Source organism: Silurus aristotelis (genome assembly GCF_946808225.1).
Source record: "Silurus aristotelis genome assembly, chromosome: 27".
Lineage (NCBI taxonomy): Eukaryota > Metazoa > Chordata > Actinopteri > Siluriformes > Siluridae > Silurus > Silurus aristotelis.
The window spans coordinates 13,600,997-13,625,996 of record NC_139600.1 but is presented as its reverse complement, the minus strand read 5'-3'; the positions used below and the strand labels follow the sequence as shown (position 1 = coordinate 13,625,996).

At 37.9% G+C, this 25,000-nt stretch overlaps 2 protein-coding genes across 17 annotated transcripts in view; one reads left to right on the top strand and one right to left on the bottom strand.

Moving 5' to 3' along the window:
* rbm47 (RNA binding motif protein 47) overlaps nt 1-15,563 on the top strand; it is a 37,744-nt gene extending 22,181 nt beyond the window's left edge. For 5 of the 14 annotated variants that reach the window (XM_083532881.1, XM_083532886.1, XM_083532885.1 and 2 more), the window contains 5 exons: nt 954-1,677; nt 1,911-2,373; nt 3,494-3,700; nt 5,647-5,840; nt 10,176-15,563. In XM_083532881.1, coding sequence (XP_083389007.1) covers nt 985-1,677; nt 1,911-2,373; nt 3,494-3,700; nt 5,647-5,840; nt 10,176-10,427 — 1,809 coding nt within the window. In that variant the 5' untranslated portion in view covers nt 954-984 and the 3' untranslated portion in view covers nt 10,428-15,563. Of the gene's footprint in view, nt 1-953; nt 1,678-1,910; nt 2,374-3,493; nt 3,701-5,646; nt 7,257-7,758; nt 8,132-9,928 lie in introns of all 14 variants that reach the window. The other 9 variants (XM_083532889.1, XM_083532891.1, XM_083532890.1 and 6 more) reach the window with 5 other exon arrangements.
* A 757-nt stretch (nt 15,564-16,320) lies between these two features.
* Nucleotides 16,321-24,479, bottom strand: tyrp1b (tyrosinase-related protein 1b). 3 transcript variants are annotated; one of them, XM_083532909.1, is made up of 9 exons: nt 24,281-24,479; nt 22,432-22,811; nt 21,836-22,158; nt 21,458-21,662; nt 19,760-19,927; nt 19,444-19,623; nt 19,106-19,252; nt 18,319-18,391; nt 16,769-16,924 (listed from the first exon to the last, which is right to left on the bottom strand). In XM_083532909.1, the coding sequence occupies exons 2-9, from the start codon at nt 22,784-22,786 to the stop codon at nt 16,903-16,905; spliced, it is 1,473 nt and encodes a 490-aa protein (XP_083389035.1). In that variant the 5' UTR covers nt 22,787-22,811; nt 24,281-24,479; the 3' UTR covers nt 16,769-16,902. The 3 variants fall into 3 exon arrangements, with proteins under 3 accessions (XP_083389033.1, XP_083389034.1, XP_083389035.1); XM_083532907.1 differs by lacking the exon at nt 18,319-18,391 and having other exon boundaries at nt 16,321-16,924; nt 24,281-24,475; XM_083532908.1 differs by lacking the exon at nt 18,319-18,391 and having other exon boundaries at nt 16,321-16,924; nt 24,341-24,475.
* Nucleotides 24,480-25,000: the final 521 nt, after the last annotated feature.

Below are 25,000 nucleotides of genomic sequence, written 5' to 3'. Positions count from 1 at the left end.
ACTGGCAGGTGGATTTTAGAAATGTAATCCGTGATCATTTGTACGTATTTTATTTATTTTTTTCTGCTGCTATAGCAGAAAATCCAGACCAAGGGATTTGGGTATTTGGGGTATTTTTTCCGTTCCAAAGAATGCAGGTCCGATGCGGCTTAGCTGGCGTTATTAGGCGGCTTTAATTTGAGAACAGGATTTAAGCTTCTTTTTTTTTGTTGTTTGTGAATGTGAATGTGTGTCTGTGTATAGTGGCAAAGGGGCCAAGTAAAGGCGTTTCATTATATTCTAGCTGTAACTCACCAAGCTGTTGATTTACAAAACAGGGTTTATGAATGTGGAAACAGCAGGTGGTGAAGAAATGAGTTGGCTAAAAGTATGGCTGTTGTCATCAGAATTCACTTGGGATACAAGTTGAAGTAGTAAAGCATGAGTTTGATCACCTAGCAGCATAAACATGTCTGGTAATAACTCCAAGTCCATACTCTATGAATTTGCAAAATGTTCCACTTTCTATTTCTTTCTCTCTGAACTCCACCTCCATTATCAGTACAAGGAAAGTCATGTTACCTGGCCAGCCACCATACACAACTCCTCCATACTCAACTAACCTGTTGTTCAATGTTTCAACATGCTACACAGATAGCTTCTACAATACCCTGAGTTTTACCTGTACAAAACAGGAAATCACGCTCGAACATGCCGTCAAAGTGACATCTTAACACCTTCACACATCATTTGCAGGTCGTTGTTGCGCCATTTCTTTACCTTACCTGAGTTTTGAAGTTACCTAAATTTTAGTCTCAACATCAATAATAAGAAAAAGGTAGGTTCATAGACATTAGACATAGACACAATTTAGAGTTGCGTTAGAGGAACCAAACACGTCAGGCCATGGTGTTTAAGGGAAAAGATAATTTAGGGAAATGTAAGATACTAACCAAATTCTACTCTTTCATCAGACTCCAGCTTTAATTGGAAGCTTTTGTCAGAATGACCGCAGAAGACTCCGCCTCTGCCGTCACCATGAGTAACGCTAGCCCCTCCTCCAAATCGAACCCTGCCAACAATCATCCTGTCCTCCATGGATCCATTCCAGATGGTGTTGCTGGAGCCCCGAACGAAGCCGCTCTTGTGGCTCTGATGGAACGTACGGGCTACAAGATGGTTCAAGAAAATGGACAGCGCAAATATGGCCCACCTCCTGCCTGGCAAGGCCCCTCGCCTCCACGTGGCTGTGAGATCTTCGTAGGCAAGATACCACGTGACGTTTACGAAGACGAGCTGGTGCCAGTGTTTGAATCGGTGGGCAGGATCTACGAGATGCGCCTGATGATGGACTTTGATGGCAAAAACCGTGGCTATGCATTTGTCATGTACACACAAAAGCATGAAGCTAAACATGCGGTAAGAGAGCTGAACAACTACGAAGTGCGCCCTGGACGGTTGCTGGGGGTTTGTTCAAGTGTAGACAACTGCCGCCTGTTTATTGGTGGAATTCCCAAGACCAAGAAGCGTGAGGAGATTATGGAGGAAGTCTCCAAAGTGACGGAAGGGGTGCTGGATGTGATCGTGTACGCAAGTGCGGCAGACAAAATGAAGAATCGTGGCTTTGCCTTTGTAGAGTACGAGTCCCATCGTGCAGCTGCCATGGCCAGGAGGAAACTCATGCCTGGGCGTATTCAGGTAAGACACCATGTGTCCAAAAAATGGTTTGTGAAGACCTCTGGTAAATATCTTTCCTGTCAGTGAGAGAATTACAATACACTCTAGTGATCAAGGATTTAAATGATGGTCGAGACTAGGTATCCCTGTTGTCTGGTGGTGGTATATACTGAAAGTCTGGCAGTTGTTAGAAGTACCAAGGTTTTTTTTCTATGCCATTTATCCTCTTTTACATGACTGTTTACTATGTGCAGCTTTGGGGTCACCAAATTGCTGTTGACTGGGCAGAACCGGAAATCGACGTTGACGAGGACATCATGGAAACGGTGAAGATCCTGTATGTGCGCAACTTGATGATCGAGACCAGCGAGGAGACTCTCCGCAATATCTTCAGCCAATTCAACCCAGGCTGCGTTGAGCGAGTGAAGAAGATCCGTGACTACGCCTTTGTGCACTTTACCGGCCGGGATGACGCTGTTGTGGCTATGGACAACCTGAATGGTACAGAAATCGAGGGGTCATGCATTGAGGTGACATTGGCCAAGCCGGTTGACAAGGAACAGTACACTCGCTACCAGAAAGCATCCAAGGGAACCGTGAACAGCAGTGAGAGTACTCAGCAAAATTACGTGTATCAGTGTGACCCCTACACTCTTACCTACTATGGCTATCCTTACAACACTCTCATTGGACCCAACCGAGACTACTTCATCAAAGGTAAGTGACGTTTCGGTGTTCTCTGATCATTACCTTTTTTTCTTTCTTTTTTTCTTTCTTTCTTTTTTTTTTTTTTAATCATATCTCTTGTGGCACAAATGGTGCACCATTTTATGACAATCATTGAAGAACTTTAGCAACTCTGGCTACTGCTTAACAACTGGATCATTAAGGATCATAAATTTTCAAAGGTTTATGCTGTTACCAAGCTTCCTGTGTTGGGCAGTTTGTCTCCACCAGCCTACATTTTTCATGCAATTATATCAAGTTACTAAAATAACCTTTCCTCTTACACAGGTCAGATTTCTAACTGTGCACGATTGCTGCACTACAATACTAATGATAAATTTGAATTTGTGACTATCATTATTTAAAGTGAAGTAACATGATAGCATTTTTGACAGGAAATATTCCTTTTAGAAAATCTGAAAACTCACGGTTGGTTTAGACCTGCTTTGTAACATGTAGCTATGGAACAGCTATGATCCTGAGACAGAGGGGTAATGAATCTGGTTTTCTGGGGACAATCTGTGTTGTAAAAGCATTTCTGGATACTAATCACAAATTATTGACCCCTTTCCCCATGTTTTTTTAATTTTTTTTTTTATCTTTTATTTATTGGGTTAAGCAGAGAGCTTGATTTCACACTGAAGTGCATTTCCTCAATCTTTAATGTCATACCGGCCATTCTCCACATGAATGAAAATCAGATCTCTCCCATATCATGTAACATGTTTAACACACATTCAGCTACACCTCCTATTCACTTTTCATCATTCCTCTTCAGTAAGTGCTTTATCTCAGTCTGGGACACGGTAACCTCCCACCTTCCCACTCACTCTGTGATGCAGAATTTTTAGAAAGAATATTAGTAATCAGCAAAGAAAAATGTGATATACAACATGAGAGTAGAGATTTGTAGAAATGGACTCAAAAGTAGATCTAAAACAGTCGAATTTATCACACTGAACCAAAATCTAATGAGGCACAGCAATCATCCATGCATAAATGCACATTTTTGCCCATGATTGTCGCTCGATAGGTGTTTTTGTGTCAGAAACAAACAGCGCCCTCTATGTGTGAGTATCTGAAGACCGTCCCCTGTCATTTGTATTTCAAGCAGGTACTGTACGAGGCCGTGGCCGTGCCGGGGCCACTAACAGAGGCCCAGGGCCCCGTGGCTCATACCTCGGTGGCTATTCTGCCGGCCGAGGCATTTACAGCCGCTACCATGAAGGAAAGTCCAAGTTGCCGGATAAACCATATGAGCTAATGACCAGTCTGGAGCTGGCTGCTGTTAATCCAGTGGGCATTAAGCCTGGCACAAGTTAGTGTGACACTTTTAAGCACACACACACACACACACACACACACACACACACACACACACACACACACACACACACAAACTCATTTAAACCAGATATGCTTCTTTGCTCTTTCAATTCCAAACCACAGGGGCAGACATTAGACATTTATAACATAGGAAAATCTTTTACCTTTTTTGTACCTTTATAAAAAAAAAAAAAAAAAAACGGAAAAATTAAAAAATTCTAATCATGATTAATTAGAGAACCTGTCTAGCTTTGCTGCCCCCTAGTGGAATGAAGTGGAGTAGAGAAACAATTCGTCTCAAGACTTTTTTCCTATTCAGTTTTCATGAAAATTTTCCATTCAGTCTGTTCTGGACAGTAAAGTGTTTGATGCTAATCATTTTTATTTTACTCTTGTTACGAATCACCCCTCTTTTTTTTGCTGAGAATTTTGATCCCTCAGAGCTTTTCTAATGTCCTTTGTGGTGTTGGTTAAACCTGCTGATCCTAAATCGAAATTAACTAACAGGAATGAAAAGACGTTTTGTTTGCCGAAACAATGGGGACCTGCATGTGTGTGTGTGTGTTAATCATAAGCCAAGTCATTTGCCATAACTAAGAACAGGTTATGTAGGTCTAAAATATTTTTCTTTCATTTTCTTTCTCTCCCTCTTTCTTTCTTTCTTTCTTTCTTTCTTTCTTTCTTTCTTTCTTTCTTTCTTTCTTTCTTTCTTTCTTTCTTTCTTACTCTCTGCTGCTTTTGTGCTTTTTAGTATTTTAACTATTTTATTTATTTATTTTTTTTATTTTTTTTTATTGTTGGCCTGCGACATCAGGGCTTTACATTATATATTTATCATAAACAGTAAATCAATAATGTACTAGAATGTGAGAATAAACAGGGGTGAACAAATCATAATTAGGTATTGTATCATTTTGATTCTAATATCTGATTGGCTGAGGGTGTGCAGCAACCAAAGCATGCTGTAAACTATATTACATGGCAGAGGAATTATTTATTGGGAATATTCTTAATAATGTCAAAAAGTTAATCGAATCCGTGTGTATCGTTTGTATGTAAAACGTAAAAATATTTTAATGAGGGTAACTACAATGGCTGATGTAATATAGTAACACTATATAGACAAAAGTATTGGTGGAGGCACACAATTGTATAGGACATCTCTCGGTGTGGCAGCATTACATTTTACCTGCACTTGAGCTAGAAGACCCAAACCTATAAGACATGCTTTACATGGGTTGGAGTAAAAGATCTTGATTGACCTGATTAAGAGCTCTGAACTTAACATTACTGAACACCTTTGTGATGAATGTTAATGCTGACTGCACCCTAGGCCTCATCACCTCACCAACATCAGTACCTGACTTTACTAACACCCTTGTTGATAAATTAGCACAAATCTCCACATACACACACACACCAAAGTCTAGCAGAAAATCTTCCCAGCAGAGTGGAAGTTATTATAATAGAAAATGGGATGGAATGTGGACTGGGATGTTCAAAAGCACATGACTTTTATGTTCAGGTGTCCACAAACTTTTGTCTATACGGTATTGTTAGCTAGGAAATAGCTAGGTACACTAGCTAGGTAATCTAGGTAGAATTTTTTTTTTTTTTGATGTTGTGTTGAATGTATACAGTAAGCAGAAGGTTATTTGCCCTGAAATTTCTTCAGTTTAGTTTACTTTATTTGCCAGTCTTCCCACATACCAAAAGATTCTGACAAGATTATCTGTGTGCTAAATAATCTACCTGGTATTTCTACCATCAAGTACTGTAGATAACTTTTAAATGGTGCAGGAAATTGAATCTCTAATCTCTAAAGTTTTAAGTACATAATTTGGTTTGTAACATTGTGTTCTGTGTGTGTGTGTGTGTGTGTGTGTGTGTGTGTGTGTGTGTGTGTGTGTGTTTGTGTGTGTGTGTGTGTGGACACAGTGACTCTACCAACTCTCGGTGCACAGTACCCTGCTATGTTCTCTGCTGCACCTGCTGCTACTAAACTGGTGGAGGACGGAAAAATCCACCAAGTGGAGCATTTGATTAATCCCCTCGCTCTTCAACACGATCCTTCTGCCGCTCCCTCGACTGCTGCAGTCATTCCTGCCGTCTCGACACCTCCACCCTTTCAGGTAAACCGTCCTGCCGGGATTTCAGTGTTTACTAAAGCTACACCAAACCACAGATATCTAGTAACTGCTGGTGAATGGAATCTGAAACACAACATTACATGACACATCTGTGGCCACTAATAATAATTAAGGCTGCTAATAAAAATAACAAATTGTTGTAACTTTGAAGTTCGTGTGATATTAAGCAACTTCAGTGTCTCATGGCTACACTGTAGTAATTCCTTACATTTTTGTTAATGAACACCTTGGCAGCTTCATACCTGTTGTATCATGTCTATAAGCAGGTGAACTGCACTGCATGTGAATGCGTTTCCTGCATATCTGGTATTTCTTGTGTTTTTGTACATACCCTTGATATTGCTACAGATAAAACGAACATTGCAGTTGTTTTTCTCAGGCAAACATCAGGTCAGCAGGATATAATCACAGCATGAGACCTAAGTACAGCAATTTTATTGTGCCTGTTATTGCTGTAAAGGCTTGTTTTAGAGTCGATAGGTCTATGTTTGTATGCACAATTACGATCATGTGATAGCAGCTTAATTATGTTTGTAGGTTAATTGTGTTAAAATAGAGCTTTTAACTGAAATAAGCATTAACTTGGTCCAATAGAACTAAATTGTTACCTCAAAACAGCAAATAAGACAATTGAAAATATTGTACGATATGGATGTTAATACAAAATACAGGATTGAATATATAGTGTAGCTTATAGCGTATAGCGTATAGATGAAGTAAGTATAAAATAGCTCGTAGTTATTATTCGAAGTAAGTATATTGTGTATTTGATGTAAATATGATGTGGTATAGTTGTAAGTATATTGTAGCATATAGTTGTGAGTATAGTGGAGCATGAAGTGTATAGTTGTGAGTATAGTGGAGCATGTAGTGTACAGTTGTGAGTATAGTGGAGCATATAGTGTATAGTTGTGAGTATAGTGGAGCATATAGTGTATAGTTTTGAGTATAGTGGAGCATATAGTGTATTGTTGTGAGTATAGTGGAGCATATAGTGTATAGTTGTGAGTATAGTGGAGTATGTAGTGTATAGTTGTGAGTATAGTGGAGGATGTAGTGTTTAGTTGTGAGTATAGTGGACATATAGTTTATAGTTGTGAGTATAGTGGAACATATAGTGTATAGTTGTGAGTATAGTGGAGCATATAGTGTATTGTGGTAAATATAGTGGAGGATGTAGTGTATAGTTGTGAGTATAATGGAGGATGTAGTGTATAGTTGTGAGTATAGTGGAGCATGTAGTGTACAGTTGTGAGTATAGTAGAGCATATAGTGTATAGTTGTGAGTATAGTGGAGGATGTAGTGTATAGTTGTGAGTATAATGGAGGATGTAGTGTATAGTTGTGAGTATAGTGGAGCATGTAGTGTATAGTTGTGAGTATAGTGGAGCATATAGTGTATAGTTGTAAATATAGTGGAGCATATAGTGTATAGTTGTGAGTATAATGGAGGATGTAGTGTATAGTGGAGGATGTAGTGCATAGTTGTGAGTATAGTGAAGGATGTAGTGTATAGTTGTGAGTATAGTGGAGGATGTAGTGTATAGTTGTGAGTATAGTGGAGGATGTAGTGTATAGTTGTGAGTATAGTGGAGCATATAGTGTATAGTTATGAGTATAGTGGAGCATATAGTGTATAGTTGTGAGTATAGTGGAGCATATAGTGTATAGTTGTGAGTATAGTGGAGCATATAGTGTATAGTGGAGCATGTAGTGTATAGTTGTCAGTATAATGGAGCATATAGTGTATAGTTGTCAGTATAGTGGAGCATATAGTGTATAGTTGTGAGTATAGTGGAGCATGTAGTGTATAGTTGTCAGTATAGTGGAGCATGTAGTGTATAGTTGTGAGTATAGTGGAGGATTTATTGTATAGTTGTGAGTATAGTGTAGGATGTAGTGTATAGTTGTGAGTATAGTGGAGGATGTAGTGTATAGTTGTGAGTACAGTGAAGGATGTAGTGTATAGTTGTGAGTATAGTGGAGGATTTATTGTTTAGTTGTGAGTATAGTGCAGGATGTAGTGTATAGTTGTGAGTATAGTGGAGGATGTAGTGTATAGTTGTGAGTATAGTGGAGGATGTAGTGTATAGTTGTGAGTATAGTGGAGGATGTAGTGTATAGTTGTGAGTATAGTGCAGGATGTAGTGTATAGTTGTCAGTATAGTGGAGCATATAGTGTATAGTTGTGAGTATAGTGGAGGATGTAGTGTATAGTTGTCAGTATAGTGGAGCATATAGTGTATAGTTGTGAGTATAGTGGAGGATGTAGTGTATAGTTGTGAGTATAGTGGAGGATTTATTGTATAGTTGTGAGTATAGTGCAGGATGTAGTGTATAGTTGTGAGTATAGTGCAGGATGTAGTGTATAGTTGTGAGTATAGTGGAGGATGTAGTGTATAGTTGTGAGTATAATAGAGGATGTAGTGTATAGTTGTCAGTATAGTGGAGCATATAGTGTATAGTTGTGAGTATAGTGGAGAATTTATTGTATCGTTGTGAGTATAGTGCAGGATGTAGTGTATAGTTGTGAGTATAGTGGAGGATGTAGTGTATAGTTGTGAGTATAGTGGAGGGTGTAGTGTATAGTTGTGAGTATAATGGAGGATGTAGTGTATAGTTGTCAGTATAGTGGAGCATATAGTGTATAGTTGTGAGTATAGTGAAGGATTTATTGTATAGTTGTGAGTATATTGCAGGATGTAGTGTATAGTTGTGAGTATAGTGGAGGATGTAGTGTATAGTTGTGAGTATAGTGGAGGATGTAGTGTATATTTGTGAGTATAGTGGAGCATATAGTGCATAGTTGTGAGTATAGTGGAGGATTTATTGTATAGTTGTGAGTATAGTGGAGGATTTATTGTATAGTTGTGAGTATAGTGCAGGATGTAGTGTATAGTTGTGAGTATAGTGGAGGATGTAGTGTATAGTTGTGGGTATAGTGGAGGATGTAGTGTATAGTTGTGAGTATAGTGCAGGATGTAGTGTATAGTTGTGAGTATAGTGGAGGATGTAGTGTATAGTTGTGAGTATAGTGGAGGATGTAGTGTATAGTTGTCAGTATAGTGGAGCATATAGTGTATAGTTGTGAGTATAGTGAAGGATTTATTGTATAGTTGTGAGTATATTGCAGGATGTAGTGTATAGTTGTGAGTATAGTGGAGGATGTAGTGTATAGTTGTGAGTATAGTGGAGGATGTAGTGTATATTTGTGAGTATAGTGGAGCATATAGTGCATAGTTGTGAGTATAGTGGAGGATTTATTGTATAGTTGTGAGTATAGTGGAGGATTTATTGTATAGTTGTGAGTATAGTGCAGGATGTAGTGTATAGTTGTGAGTATAGTGGAGGATGTAGTGTATAGTTGTGGGTATAGTGGAGGATGTAGTGTATAGTTGTGAGTATAGTGCAGGATGTAGTGTATAGTTGTGAGTATAGTGGAGGATGTAGTGTATAGTTGTGAGTATAGTGGAGGATGTAGTGTATAGTTGTGAGTATAGTGGAGGATGTAGTGTATAGTTGTGAGTATAGTGGAGGATTTATTGTATAGTTGTGAGTATAGTGCAGGATGTAGTGTATTGTTGTGAGTATAGTGCAGGATGTAGTGTATAGTTGTGAGTATAGTGGAGGATGTAGTGTATAGTTGTGAGTATAATGGAGGATGTAGTGTATAGTTGTCAGTATAGTGGAGCATATAGTGTATAGTTGTAAGTATAGTGGAGGATTTATTGTATAGTTGTGAGTATAGTGCAGGATGTAGTGTATAGTTGTGAGTATAGTGGAGGATGTAGTGTATAGTTGTAAGTATAGTGGAGGATGTAGTGTATAGTTGTGAGTATAGTGGAGGATGTAGTGTATAGTTGTGAGTATAGTGGAGCATATAGTGTATAGTTGTGAGTATAGTGGAGGATGTAGTGTATAGTTGTGAGTATAGTGGAGGATGTAGTGTATAGTTGTGAGTATAGTGAAGGATGTAGTGTATAGTTGTGAGTATAGTGGAGGATTTATTGTATAGTTGTGAGTATAGTGCAGGATGTAGTGTATAGTTGTGAGTATAGTGGAGGATGTAGTGTATAGTTGTGAGTATAGTGGAGGATTTATTGTATAGTTGTGAGTATAGTGCAGGATGTAGTGTATAGTTGTGAGTATAGTGGAGGATGTAGTGTATAGTTGTGAGTATAGTGGAGCATGTAGTGTATACTTGTGAGTATAGTGTAGTGTACAAGTAATGTATAGTAAATTGTATAGTTTAAATTAATATATTGTAGTGAATATTGTATGTGTAAAATTAGATTTTTTTTCTGCTCTTCCTTTAAGGGTCGTCCCATCACTCCTGTATATGCTGTGGCTCATAATGTCCAGCGGATCCCCGCTGCTGCGGCCGCCGGTCTGTACGGTGCGAGCTACATGCCTATCACTGCTCACGCCAACACAGCTGCCTTGGCAGCACTGCAGAAGAACGCAGCCGTGGCAGCCGCTGCATATGGAGGTTATGCCGGCTACATGCCCCAAACTTTCCCAGCTGCCACCTTCCAAGTGCCTTTCCATGACGTGTACCCGACCTACTGAGACAGATGCCTTTTACTCCTTTTTACACCTTTCACCCAGAACACAGAGTCTCGTCTATTGACAGTTCTAATAATAAAGGACCAAAACTGCCCAAAAAAAAAAATTAAGGGCATATATATATATAACAAATCCCAAACTAGACCACTAAGATAAAGAGTAACACAACGGTAACACTTTCTATGAAGCCCACATTCCATTTTTACTTCTAAACTCTAATAATGCCTTATAAATCTCTAATAACCTGTGATAACCCTGACTTATTAATGACTTGTTCATTATCCTAAATCCTACTGTAATATTTGGTGACTGTCATAAAAAATACATTACTAAAAGAAACACCTGAGTAAGACATGGAGACGTGACAGATTCTACTTTTGCAATTTAATGCACAAAGGAATTCTGGATAAAAAAAAAACTAAAACAAAAACAAAAAACACAACTTCATGTCAGAAAGAACATAAGGTATGAATGAATGGTTATGAGTGTGTGTCTGTGTGTCTGTGTGTCTGTGTGTGTGTGTGTGTGTGTGTGTGTGTGTGTGTGTGTGTGTGTGTGTGTGTGTGTGTGTGTGTGTGTGTGTGTGTGGATAGACTCCGGTAGATCTGCCGCAGCCTTGCCAAGGAAAAAGCGGTTACTGAAGATGAATGAGTTATTAGAGGGTTATGATGCATTATTAGCATTTTTGCCCATTCTGGTAGAAAATTGTTACAAAAGTACTTTTCCCCACCACTATTGTGTGTTTAGATTGTGTATCTCAGACCTTTCCGCCCGCTGCATCCTCAAGATCTAGCAGACCTACTGACCAGACACACACTGACCTTGACTCGCTTAACACTGACCTTGTGTAGAACTACTGATCTCCTCCTAAACCCATGCAATTAAGCACAAGATCTGACTGGAGTGCAACAAAATGCATGAGTCACCAATCTCCTCGGTCCAAACTGACACAGACTGGAAACACCAGTTGTGGCCTGCTGATATCAGATGTGCTGATTCTTTTCTCTCTGGAGCGAGAGGAAACATGTTCTTTATTTCATCCTACTGATGCAGTCTCATCTCAAGCTCTTATTGTCCTGTCTACATGGACGAGTCGTCTTTCAGTCAAACAAAAAAGCAAGGTGACTATTGCTATGGGTAAAAAAAAATGCGCTTACATGCTAATAGTAAAGCATCCAGCTCATAAGACACATCCCTGACTCTTTATAACAAGTCCAATGTGTTTATACCTGATTTCTTTTTCTTCCACTGCACAATCTAAACGGATCCGGCATGCCTTAAGTGCACATCGGTAGCTTGTTCTACCTTCCAGATAGCATTATTTAAAAAAAAAAAAATAAATATAGAGAAGTATTATATTGCTGTAAGAGTCCTTAATCCTAATCTTAAAAAAAAAAACAACAGCAGCATTTTCTGTCAAAAGAACTAAACCTGAAATAATACTTGCTTTTCTGTACCATTTACACTCCAGACTTCCAGAAAAATCTGGAAACAAAACAAAACAAAACAAAAATCCCTCCTGTCTCTGTGACTGTGAAGAACACAGATGAAATGTATTCTCTCCCAACCTGAAATACAGCATATTTTCTATAATCTTTATAATTCTTTATTAGTTTCTTGAAAAAAAAGAAAATAAAACAGACCAAAAAAACTGCAGAGCAGAAAACTAAGTGACCACTGAAGGATAGATTTATGGACAAGTTGTGATGTTTTAACACAAACAGGATTTCCAAGTGTTTTATCTATCTTTGTGTGTGTGTGTGTGTGTGTGTGTGTGTGTGTGTGTGTGTGTGTGTGTGTGTGTGTGTGTGTGTGTGTGTGTGTGTGTTTGTGTGTGTTTGTGTGTGTGTGTTTCATATTCTACCCACTTATTTGCTTGGGTAATAGTAATAATTATAATTCCTGACTAATTCTTTTACTTCTCATTTTATTTGAATACATGATATTGTGTGTTATATATTTTTTACTATATTCCCTTTTGTCAAATTGCTCATGGCCCATTTAGACAGCTGTTTAGTAATTTGAAGGTTTTCAGGTGCGCTTTTAATGTGAGTTTTTTCTTTTTCTTGGACAGAAACCTCTTTTTGTAGCTTTTTATATATATATATATATATATATATATATATATATATATATATATATATATATATATATATATATATATATATATATATATTAGAAAATAATAATAATATTCATAATAAAAACGCACCATGTTATGAGACACATTAGAAAGCTGCCATGTTTGAGCACACACACTTACTTCATAGCCTTAATATAGCCGTGTAGTAGCGAACTGCAATACCTCTTTCAACAGACGTTTTTGAAGTAACAGCATGTCGGTTCGATGATTGGTTGAAGAACCAAAACAGAATTTATTTTGTTGTCATTTTGGATTTTTGCACGGTGGCTTTTTTTAAATTCTGAATGTAAAAAAATTGAGACTGAACAAAATTGAGATTTTATGATGGATTTTTAAATAGATAACTTTGATCTGAAAGAGCGTTGCACATTTGAGTCTCTGCTTGTCTACGTGCATTTGTGACATCACTAGAATTCCCAAAGTGCAATTCTGCTCAGTCAGTCAAGCGTTTTGATATGTCCCATGTCTATGTTTGGGTAGTTTTGTGATTCCACTGTTGTCGGGGGATTTCACGTGCACGTGACACACATGTAACGTCACTAAAACATGTTCCTCTATAATGTAATTCTTCTCATCGAAATAAGCAGGTTTTTTTATGTCAGATGTTGAAGTAGTTTTGCGATTCCCCTTATTTTCCGGGGATGACGTGCACTTGACGTGTTCACGTATATATCAAGTTTTCAATTATCAACTGCACAAAATTTATTACATGGCCATGAAAGAAGCATCTTAAAATCTAGTTCCTGGACACTTAACTCATGGTTATTATGTATTAAAGAGACAGGACCCTGAGCATAAAGCTGAATTGAGCCAGAGTGAGCGGTGGAGTCACTGGAGTTATGGCACATATACACCATTACTATTCAGCTTGAGCAACTTTTGATGGTTTTCTTCACCCCTTTACTCGCTCCTGCTAAATACTTAAGCCACGTATTAAACGTATGAACTTGCATGCTCAGGTTATACAACTTGTGTCCTTACAAATGATCCTATAACTCATGGTTTTCTCAGCTTTCAAAAAATAAAAAAATAAAAAAACATCAGAGGTAAATTCCCCCATTTTCTGGCACTTTCCTGAAATCAGTGCATATTTTTTTTCTTTGTTTGTGTAGTTAAGTGATTTTTCTTTCTAGTGAACTAACGTATAGAAGCTGTTTTGTATTCGTCCTTGACGTAGGACTTACTGTTCATACTGTTCCATTTTTTTAATTCCTTTACACTGGAAAAAAAAAAAAAAGATTTTCTATGCATACGACTGTCATTCCATCTATAAAGAACACTAGGATTCAGTCTGTTCTTATGAGCACAGTGAAGGAAGTATCTAGTGCTTTTAGACTCCATGACGAGGCTCAAAAGGGAAGCTACAGTGTGCAGTATACAAGCAGAAAAAAAGTTATTGTGAGGTCTGGGAAGAGCGAAAGTCAGTGTTTATGACTGCAGCAGATCTTTTGATGAATGGCTTTATATTCTGAAATGTTCTTACCGTATGATTTTAGTGTATTTTTGCGCTTGCTGTTTGCATCAGCAGTGTCACGGCGTTCAGTATACGGCCGGAATGACAACATTAAAAGATGTTGATGTTAAGAGTTCATATTGCATCCATTAATTTATATTTGTACATCCGAAAATGAAGGTTCGAATAACCGTGCGCGGTTCCGTCCAATAATTTTTTTGAACCTTTGAACAGTGCCTTACTGTATGTACAAAGAAAAAGTTGAGATGGCATTGTGCTGAGGGATCGTGTCTTGATGTGCTAGCAGATCGTCAATAAACCTTAAAGTGGGCGTAAAGATGAACGAGTGGCCACCTTCTCTATTTATAACAACCACACAACATCGTGTAGTTATGTGTGAGTTTTATCTCTTCTCTTTCTCACTCTTCTTTTTTTTAGACTAAAGGTGAAGAATTTGTTTGTTATTGGGTTTTTTCTTCCTTTTTTGCTTTTTTTTTTTTGCTTTAGCTTAATGTTTTGATGTTATTATTATGACAGATTGTGGTTTGTTGAGTATAACCTTTGACTGAGTCACACTGGAGCAAACAACACATGCACACACACACACACACACACACACACACACACACACACACACACACACACATATATATGTATATATATATATACACACATGTATATATATATATATATATATATATATATATATATATATATATATATATATATATATATATATATATATACATACATACATTAACCCTAACCTCAGAACTTGATAAAGTTGTCTCTTTGTGTGTGTGTGTGTGTGTGTGTGTGTGTGTGTGTGTGTGTGTGTGTGTGTGTGTGTGTGTGTATGTGTGTGTGTGTGTATGTGTGTGTGTGTGTGTGTGTGTGTGTGTGTGTGTGTGTATGTTTGTTTGACATCCCCTCTCCATATTCTGCGTTTTTTTGCCTTTGTTAGAATCTTTTATTATGAGCAAAACCATCAGGATATATTTAATATATACAATGCTTTTGTTTTGTGTATGAAGTAAGAAGAAATCCTATAATATATTTGAAGTGAATGTTTTTCTTCCTCTTCTGTGACATGCGCTTTTTTTTTTGTTTTTTTGGAAAATGTTAACCGTTTTTTTTTTTCTCTGCCAAAGTGTTCTGTAGTATAAAAGCTACTTAAAAAAAAAAAAAAAAAAAAAAAAAAAAACAGTTTTTATGTTTTCTTTAGTTTTTTTTTTTTTTTGCTATTATATTAGATACAGCTGGCCAGTTGGAACTGAAAGTGGACCCCAAAGATGTCCCCGGTTCTATTTGCTTTGTATCGCGATCATTTCATTAACACTAAGTAGTTTTTTTTAAAACTGTTATGTTTTTTTGTTGTTGTTGCTAAACGAAACGAACAAGACATCCAAGGTTGAAGAGTTATCTTCAGAAATTCCTTTATGGAACTGTTTTCTATCACGCTTATATTTGTAACAGGCTTGGCAAAAGTTGTAGGCTATTTATAGTGGTTCAGTAGTTGAATAAAGCATTTTCTGAAAGAGAACTAAGTTTGGTAATATTATTGCTTGTTCATGTATTTTCTCTTGCTTTTCAATTTGGCTGCAAAACACCTGGTCTTCCTGGCTTTACCAGCTTTCTCAATCATGCTCCAGGCTGGATGAAGATCATTAATGCACACACAGTCAATCAGATTCCTTATAGGTTGAACATTCGGTTTCTGCTTTGCACCACTCCAGTGTATCTTAGACAGTATGCTTAGGGTCTTAAATATTTAGGCGAACCTCTGCCTCGGTCTGAGGTTTTCGTCTAACGTTGGCATGTATTTGGGTCCATCGATCTCCCCCTTAATCCTGACCACTTTGTCAGTATCTTCAAAAAAAAAAAAAAAAGCATCCTCGTAGCACAATGCTACCACCACCATGCGTCTTTGATGCATTGCTCGCTATGAAGAGCAGTGATAAATGTAGCCAAGTAAAGTACAATTTTGGATTAATCAGAGATAATGATTGCTCCACATCTTAGTCGAGTCACTAACATGCTTTTACTTCCACACTGCCAGCATGGATGAAGAGTCTCAGTGAGCTCTTAGTCAGATGCGTTATAGGTTTCACTGTCTCAAAGATGACATTTTAACCAGTTTGACCAGCATTTCTCTGCAGGGTTATAACTAACGTTCAACATAATCTAGGTAATTGTGCCATTTGTGCCTTTCATTTAACTTTAGTTTAAAGTTGTTTTAATTTGCCTGAAAACGTTTTCAATTACTTGTATGTGGGATGTGAAATGACATTATACAAGCGTTGATTTAGCCATTTTTATATAAGTAATGTCATTTCAATGCATTTAAATGATAATTGCAATAGTAACAATTCGACATAATCACATAATCATTGTGTTTTCAAAGTGCAACAAATTTCAAATCTAAGCTAAAAAATAAAACAATAGACTATGCTGTCATACAAAACAATGATTGTCACCCTCCACTTCTGTACACTAGGTGTCGCCATAACCTCTTAAAAAACGCATTGAACGCTTGGTAGATAGTTTTCCTCTCTTATACCAATAGTATTCTTTAATCCATTCTTTAAAAATAACAAAAACAGTATTTAAATGGATGTTGCTCATTCAGAGACTTGGTTTATCCAATAATAAATGACAAGATGGCAAAATAAAAATCTTAATTTAACAAAAAAACGCAATAATAGTTATATATTCAGGCTGTATAATGAAATTTGCGATCGTCTTCTCAGTAACGATGGAGATGTTCCACGAGCAAAGGCTCCAGCCCTTCACGTGAGACAAGCACTCTGATAACACAGGCTGTGCTTCCAACTACCATCATCACCACCAGCACCACGGCCACTATAACAATAGTAATAATCTCAGAGACAGTATACGCCCGAGCTGGGGAGAAAAACAACAAAAAGTTCAGCTCAAATCAAAAAATGTCCAACAAATATATTTATGTGTACGTTTCGTTGCATTTCAGGACAATTTTATTAGCACAAATAGAAAAATACAATTATATTACTACTGTAATAAAACGCCACTGGCTGTGTTTGTATCTATATGAATATTGAAACTAAAAGTTGGCGTCCTTTGGAATTTCAAATCAGTTCCAAAGTTGCAGTTCGCCTTGCAGCCAGCAGAGAGCGCCAAATAACTAAATAACAACTTGCTACATATAAAGCACTCCAGTTAACAGTAATATTAATAAATAAATAACCTCAATATTGTCATATTTGTGACATTTTCTAACAAACTATGTAAATAATGAACTACAACTTGCAATTACTGATTATGAAGAATTGAACACTAAGTGCATCATGTGCCAAGTCATGTTGAAGTCCATGTATGTGGTCTTGAGCTACATGCACCCAGGTAGCAAAGATTTCAGGCCCGGATTTGGTAGGAAGCCGGCACAGTTGTCATTCAGTCGGTACTGGTCTACGGCATATGAACCAAACATGGCCCAGTTATAGTGGAGATATGGGCCAGATGTATGTAATAATAAAAGTGTATTATTTGGCCCAGATGTAAAATATAGAACTGTGGGACACATACTGTATCGTGGTGTAAAGGTTACATTGAACAAATAATTTTTATTATAAATAATGGTGATTTTAGATGAAAAATGTATAGTAATTTAATTATAAAACCATTTAGAATCTATAAAAACATTATACTTGTTTTATATTTTCTCTCCAACTTTTCATGCACAAAAAATTTTCAAATTTTTTCTCTCCTAAAATGTCCTATTATGTAAAAAAAAAAAAAAAAAAAAAAAAAGTAAACAGAAATAAATTTTTTTATTTATTAATCAATTCAAATAGCGTGATGGTTCACGGGTTTGCAGTTTTTACTTGCAGCTTTTACCCTTTAATTTTAGTGTCACACACTTAATTTTACACCTTGTGTCTTTTTGTTCGATTTCCAAATATAAATTTTCTTCAGTTGTAGGTGTGTAATCTTGCAATTAAGGTGGTTGGTTTGGTTAATAGTTTAGTACACTTTAACCAAGATTAAAGAAATAATAATAATCTAATGAGAAAACTACCAGTGCTGTAGAAGAAGTGAGCAAACACTAATGATCTCCTGAGGCTGCACTTCACTAACCGTCGTGAACTTCTCAACATTGGAGCGGTTTGGTAAGTGATCATTAGAATTTATTTTTTATATATATATATATATATATTTAGTTTGACCTTGTTTTTTTGGAATGTAGAGTTACTATGAATTAACATCATCTGAAGGTTAAATGTTACATGTATGTTTCAGCAGCTGTGAGGAGAAGCCACCTGACATCTGTGGCCACAGAAAAGGAGATCGATTCCCTCAGTAAAAGACGGCTATATGTTACCCTGGACTGGGCTGGTGGCAGGGAAGAGAGAATGAAGAGAAAAGAGCATCAGGAAAGTTAAACAGCTTAACGGACTTGTGACCTGTTTGGGTGTTAAATTGTGTGAAAAATTTTAGTTTCTTTCTTAAAAAATTTGTTTAAATATAAAACAATAAATATTTATTTCAGAATACTGTTGTTTAGGCATCTTTTAACTGGGCCAAGGGTGTGTATAAAGTGGTTAGATTAAGGTTTTGTCATGGCTGACATGTAAAACCAACTTGTTTGGATGAGAGTAGGGGCAGCTTTAGTCATACGTTTGGCTGAGATACGGCTGTGCCATGAGCCATATGCATCCCATATTCTTGCAACCAGACTTGCTCCAGTCTTGTACCGTAATTCATTGCTGTATTTGGGCCAAGTGAAAGTGACTTGTGTGTCCCATCACTGGGCCAAACCAATTTTGCTATGTGGGTACTGGATCATGCATAACATTATGACCACCTGCTTAATATTGTGTTGGACCCCTTTTGCTGCTAAAACAGTTCTGACACATAGAGCATCAACAGCATGAACTTCTTCAGCAATATGAGCTACTGGAGCTCGTCTGTTGGATCGGACCACACGGACTAAATTTAAATGATTAACAAATCAAACAATCGATATATCAATAATCAATATCAAATGTTCTCAATCTCAGGCGTAAAAATAAAACAAAGATTATACTTTAATGAAGAATCACTCACTTGGCCATTGGACCTCATAACTGTAGCCAAGACGGTCCTGAGCTGAGACGAACATTTCCGCATTTGTGACCGGTGGCCAGAAAGGAACCATGTTGAAACGCCAGTTGTGACCGATGGGAGCATTTTGTTTAGGGTAAAAGACTGTGCCTGAAACACACCCAGGAGGCGTAATGTGCGTGTGTGTCTGTGTGTGTGTGTGTGTGTGTGTGTGTGTGTGTGTGTGTATGTGTGTGTGTGTGTGTGTGTGTGTGTGTGCAGGATGGGGTTGTACAAAACCTTATTTAAGAATTTATATGCACTGAAGCAGACAACCATATACATTGTGTGTTTGTGTGTACCAGGGTGGTGTCTACGGAGCCACTCATCGAAGATGGCGTCAGTAAAGGAGTGCAGCAGGACAAAGATGGGGTCGTTGGGGGACACATGGGTCTGACCGCCTGTACCATTTAGAAATAGATGAGCCAGGTTGTGTAGACTGCGTACCTTCAGGTCATATTTCCCTTTTGGGGTGCTGTAACCTAGCAACACAGTAATATTCTATAGTATTTGTCCATGTTACTTTTCTGGGTTCCAAATAGTAAGATGAAGATTGTGTGTTTGTATGATTACATTTTTACAATCTCATATGAAATTTTATGAATCTGTGTATTTCACCTTCAATAGCATTCCTAAAGCTCGAGGCAGAAGTGGAGTAGTACGGTGGTGTATCAAACATCTTCAGCTCCAGGCAGTCAATGATGTCCTCATTTTCTGGTAGTTTCTGTAACATCGGCTGAGCCACATTTCCACCTGGATTACGTCTGATTGGACCACCTTCCGTACCTACACACACACACACACACACACACACACACACACACACACACACACACACACACACACACAGGATTATGGACACAAACTACATCAGCCACTGCAACCTGCTGAACTTTATTTCTCATTCATCAGTAATTTACACTTGCACAACAGTTACTCTCTTTCTTTTGGTTTGTCTTTTGTGGATGTCAGTGTTTTACATTTCCGGTTATGGTCCTTGTTTCTTTGTCTCTGCCACACCAAACTGCCACTTCTGGGCCCCTAAGCAAGGGCCTTAACTCCATAGCTGCTCAGTTATATAATGCCCAAATTTTCACTCTATTAAGATTTAAATCCACTTGTATCTGAACCCACTTTAAATAAGTGATGAGTCGTATGACTCGTTAACGATTTGTTCATTCTGAACGAGTTTTTAATGGTACTCAGAAGATCGATTAGTCTCGAAGAGTGATTTGTTCATTTTCTACTAAACGCGCATGAGCAAGGCATCGCAAAATCTCAGTAGGTTATGTACAGTAAATGGAATGGAGACGTTAATTTTTTTGCAGCAATTATATATAAATACATTCATTATTGGAACTATAGTCATAGTTAGAGTATGTGGATGTGTTGGTGATCTGCTTATTGAAAATGTAACATTTTACTTTGTTCCTGATCAAAGGAATGAAATAAACTTAAAAAATAGATTTGTTCATTTTGATGAGCGAGATTCAAAGAACTAAATTACTAAAATGATCCAACTTTCCAATGACTACTTTACATCTCACAAAACACACAATCGAGAAACATTTCTAAAACAGAAAATACACGTACATTTATTCTTGAAATTGTAACAATGTGTGAACATGTTATTTAGCCCTCTGCTGGCTACAAGGCAAATTGCAATCACAAAGGTAATTCAGCATAAACATGAATGCAACTGAAATGTGCAAAGGACACCATCTGTAACGTCCAGAGGCATTTCAAAACATTCACGCCTAATTTTGGCTTCTATATTAATTGAACAGCATTTTACAAAATTTCTGAATGTATTTTGGTTCTGTGCAGCACTTCCTTGTTAAAAAAAATCCATGCAGCCACTGGGATGAAGTTTATGCCTGGTACTTGGTCTTTTTTTAGAAAGGGAGCAGATACACCATGTGCCAGAGCTCATTTCAAAACCATAAAGAAATTAGCAGGGAGGAGGATTCACTATGCTAAGCATCAGTTGCTGCTTTTTAATTTTGTAAGTTTTAATCTTTGCCAGATCTTGTTTATGTTTGTGTGTCTGTGAGTGTGTGTGTGTGTGTGTGTGTGTGTGTGTGTGTGTGTGTGTGTGTGTACTGAGCATAATGAGTTTTTGATTTATCTTGTTAAGAATTAAGAATCTGTAGCAGTTTAAGAGGGTGTGTGTGTGTGTGTGTGTGTGTGTGTGTGTGTGTGTGTGTGTGTGTGTGTATTATGAGCCAACACATAGCCAAGCTATTTGTGCATGCAATATCTGCCTTAAATGTCACAAATATTTGATCTGTGTGTCCTTGTGTGAGAGTTTCTCACTGTTACAGATGGTCCCTAGTGTCTCATACTCCTCCACGTCCTCGCATATCACTCTCCACTGAGAGAACACGGAGTTAGAGCTAATGCTGTTCACGTCAAAGTTGCTTCTGGCTCCGAGCATGTCGTCTGTACAGATATCACATTCGTTTCCTCCGATAGCAAAGTTCCAGTATGGCAGGGCAAACGTCGGCTTCCCCAGCATGTCCTGCACACAAAAACATGTAACATAGAGGTTCTGAGGTTCAGTAACATAGAAACAAATTTCTTATCAGAATCTTTTACAATTTTGTGTTGTTTTATAGATTGCAATCTTAGAATTAGAATATTTGGATGATGGATGGTGTGTGTGTGTGTGTGTGTGTGTGTGTGTTGCTTCACCTGTATATCACTCTCCAGCTGCAGCAGGTGAAACCGGTGCCATGTAAGAAATCCTGGCCCTTTATGAGAGAAGTCCACACCACCAAAGCTCTGCTGTCCCGCCCCCATGTACGTCTTCCTGACAGAATAATAATGAGTCCAGACGAAGTAGTTGTAGATTGTGATGTTTTCGCATTGCACTGTGTTCCCATCCAGGCCAAAGAGCTCCTCATAGCGCTGTGTACAGATAACCAGATGGGGATGGACTGTTCTTTTGGCTCGCATCAAAGCGTCCACAAAAGCCTGTTTCTCCTGAGGGGACATTTCCTTGACGTTACGACGCACTGGATTTAAACAGACAAAGGTGCGAATGATAATGAACAATGGGGGTTAATATTTATGGAAACAGGAAATCCAGTTTCATTTGGTCAAATTTTCTTGTTAGAGATTTCTGTAAAGCTGCTTTGAGACAATGTCTGTTGTGAAAAGCGCTATAAAAATAAACTTGACTTGACTTGACTAGATGCAAATTAAAGGTGTATAAAATAAATAAAACACTTCTAGACTTTGAGTAATTGATTCTTTTCCCATAGAATGTGTATGTGTATGATCCTCACCCACACTGATTTTCTGATCGCAGTTCACTCCACTAAGCCCGTGTCTGCACCGTCCACAGTTGTACCCACTGAATTTAGTGTTACACTGGCAGGTCCTGTTAAAGAATCGCAGCGGCCATCGTTCCCGGTCATCCCGTCCGTCATGAGGGTACTGAGGGCCGTGTGTTCGCTTGTCAGCAATGACCGGCATGCACCGGCCACGCCCACTTCTCAATCCACATTCATCATTGGCCAGGCCAGTGGGTGATGGACAGCACGTGCCACTGCGCAGGACCTCAGGTGAGACACACTGACGTGGAAACTGTGCCCAAGTTGCCACTGAATACATGCAGAGCCAAAACACAATCTGCCACATCGTGTCGACATGCACGGACGCTACACTGTTCAAACACAGAAGTCGTGTTTTAGGTAACAAACATTGTATTTGCCAAACTATCAGTTCTTAATCACTTCCTTATCCTCAAACTCACAGGACACCACATCTAATACATTAACTAATAGATTAGGATTACATTTGTGTGTAATAAACATCTGGACAAAAAGTTTGTGAACACCTGACCATAAGATTGTTATGTGCTTTTCGAACATCTCATTCTACATTTAATCCTCATTAGCTGTTTTAGTATCCTCCACTCTTCTGGGAAAATGTTCCACTAGATTTTGGAGTGTGCTTGTGGAGATTTAGGCTCGTTCAGTCACAAGTTCAGGTACTTATGCAGGCCACTCAAGATCTTTCACCCCAACTCATGTAAGCCATATCTTCAAGGAGCTTAGGAGCATTGTCATGCTGAAACAGGTTTGGGTCTCTGAGTTCAAGTCAAGAGAAAATGTAATGCTACTGCATTCAAAGACATCCTATACAATTCACATATAGCTGGAAAAGTCAGGTGCCCCAATACTTATGTCCATATAGTGTATTCCAGCAGTTTGATCTTCAGCGTCAGAGCTTTGTAACAGTAGCAGGAGTAAAGCTGTTTGTGATAAAGAAGTGACTTCAGAGCTGAAGATTTCTTATAAAAGGTGATAGATAACAAATTATGAGCTCTATGAGTGAGCACAAGAACTTGTCTAGCAGACGTTAACTATAGATGCATATAAACAACTATGGTACTTCACTCGAAGTTAAAAGCTTGCAAACTTTTGTCGGACCAGAGGTGTAAAATGTACCTAAAAACCATATTTCAGGAAAAGTATACATTTACTGCAAAACTTACTCCATTACAAGTTGAAAGTCACTGAGCATCTGATTTGAACAGTACTCGAGTATTTGACTCGTATTGACCGTAGGCTTAAAGATGCACTAGTCCTCAACACCAAGACACATGTTAGCAAAAAGACAAAAATGGTTGATTTGTGAGGTTTTATTTCCTAAAATACATATCAAATAATAATAATCAAGTAATCAAGCTTTCAAAAAGGTATTTTTAATTCACAAATGAAATTACAGTCTCACGTCACACAGTAGAAGAACAGTTAGTATTCATTGGACAAATACAATTAAAGTAAATCCTTTTAGATCAAATAAAACCAAATATTCAGGGCTGACTGATTACAAAATATAACAGGTAGCGCTCATTGTCAATTAAAATATAGCGGAGTAAAAAGCAGATCTATTGAATTATAAATGTATTTTATTTGAGAGTAAAAGTTGCTCAAATCTTTGATAAAGTAGCCAAAAACGTACTTAAGTACCGTAACAAAGTACATTTACTGATAAACTTTACACCACTGTGTCAGATGCAAAAATATACAGTAGGTGTACAAATGTACACACACACACACACACACACACACACACACACACACACACACACACACACACACACAGGCACAAAGTTTGATTACTTACGAATTCTGTTCATTCAGATAATACCATAAAGTATATGAATATAAAAATGTATTAATTTACCTGATATCACTTTTCCCTCTCTCTCTCTCTCTCTCTCTCTCTCTCTCTCTCTCTCTCTCTCTCTCTCTCTCTCTCTCTCTCTCTCTCTCTCATTGTTCACACTACCTACAAATCCACAAAAACTTTAAAACCCTTCCCTCATGACTGCACTCATCTCACTGATCCCTTCATCTCGTGATCAGCAGCCGCCAGCAAGGAAGAGGGCAAGAGAGCAAGAGTGTGTGTGTGAGAGAGAAAGAGAGAGAGAGAGAGAGAGAGAGAGAGAGAGAGAGAGAGAGAGAGAGAGAGAGAGAGAGAGAGAAATGTTGAATATTTTGGAACCTAAATGAGTTGCTAATTGCTAGTTGTTTTGGAACCTAAACCTGACTGCTACATATATATATATGCACCCCAGGCCTCCTCACCTCACCTACATCAGTACCTGACTTAACTAACACCCTTGTAGCTGAATGAGCACGAACCTCCACACGCACGATCCAAAATGTAGTGCAACATCTTCCCAGAAGAGTGGGACACATACTACACATACTAAATGTGGAATGGGATGTTTAAAAACCACATACTTTTCCAATCTTAAGGTCAGGTGTCTTTTGCCCAAAAAGTGTAGGTTGTTAGGAAGGGCATTTTTTTGCAGTTTATATGTTTTTTACTTGTATATGT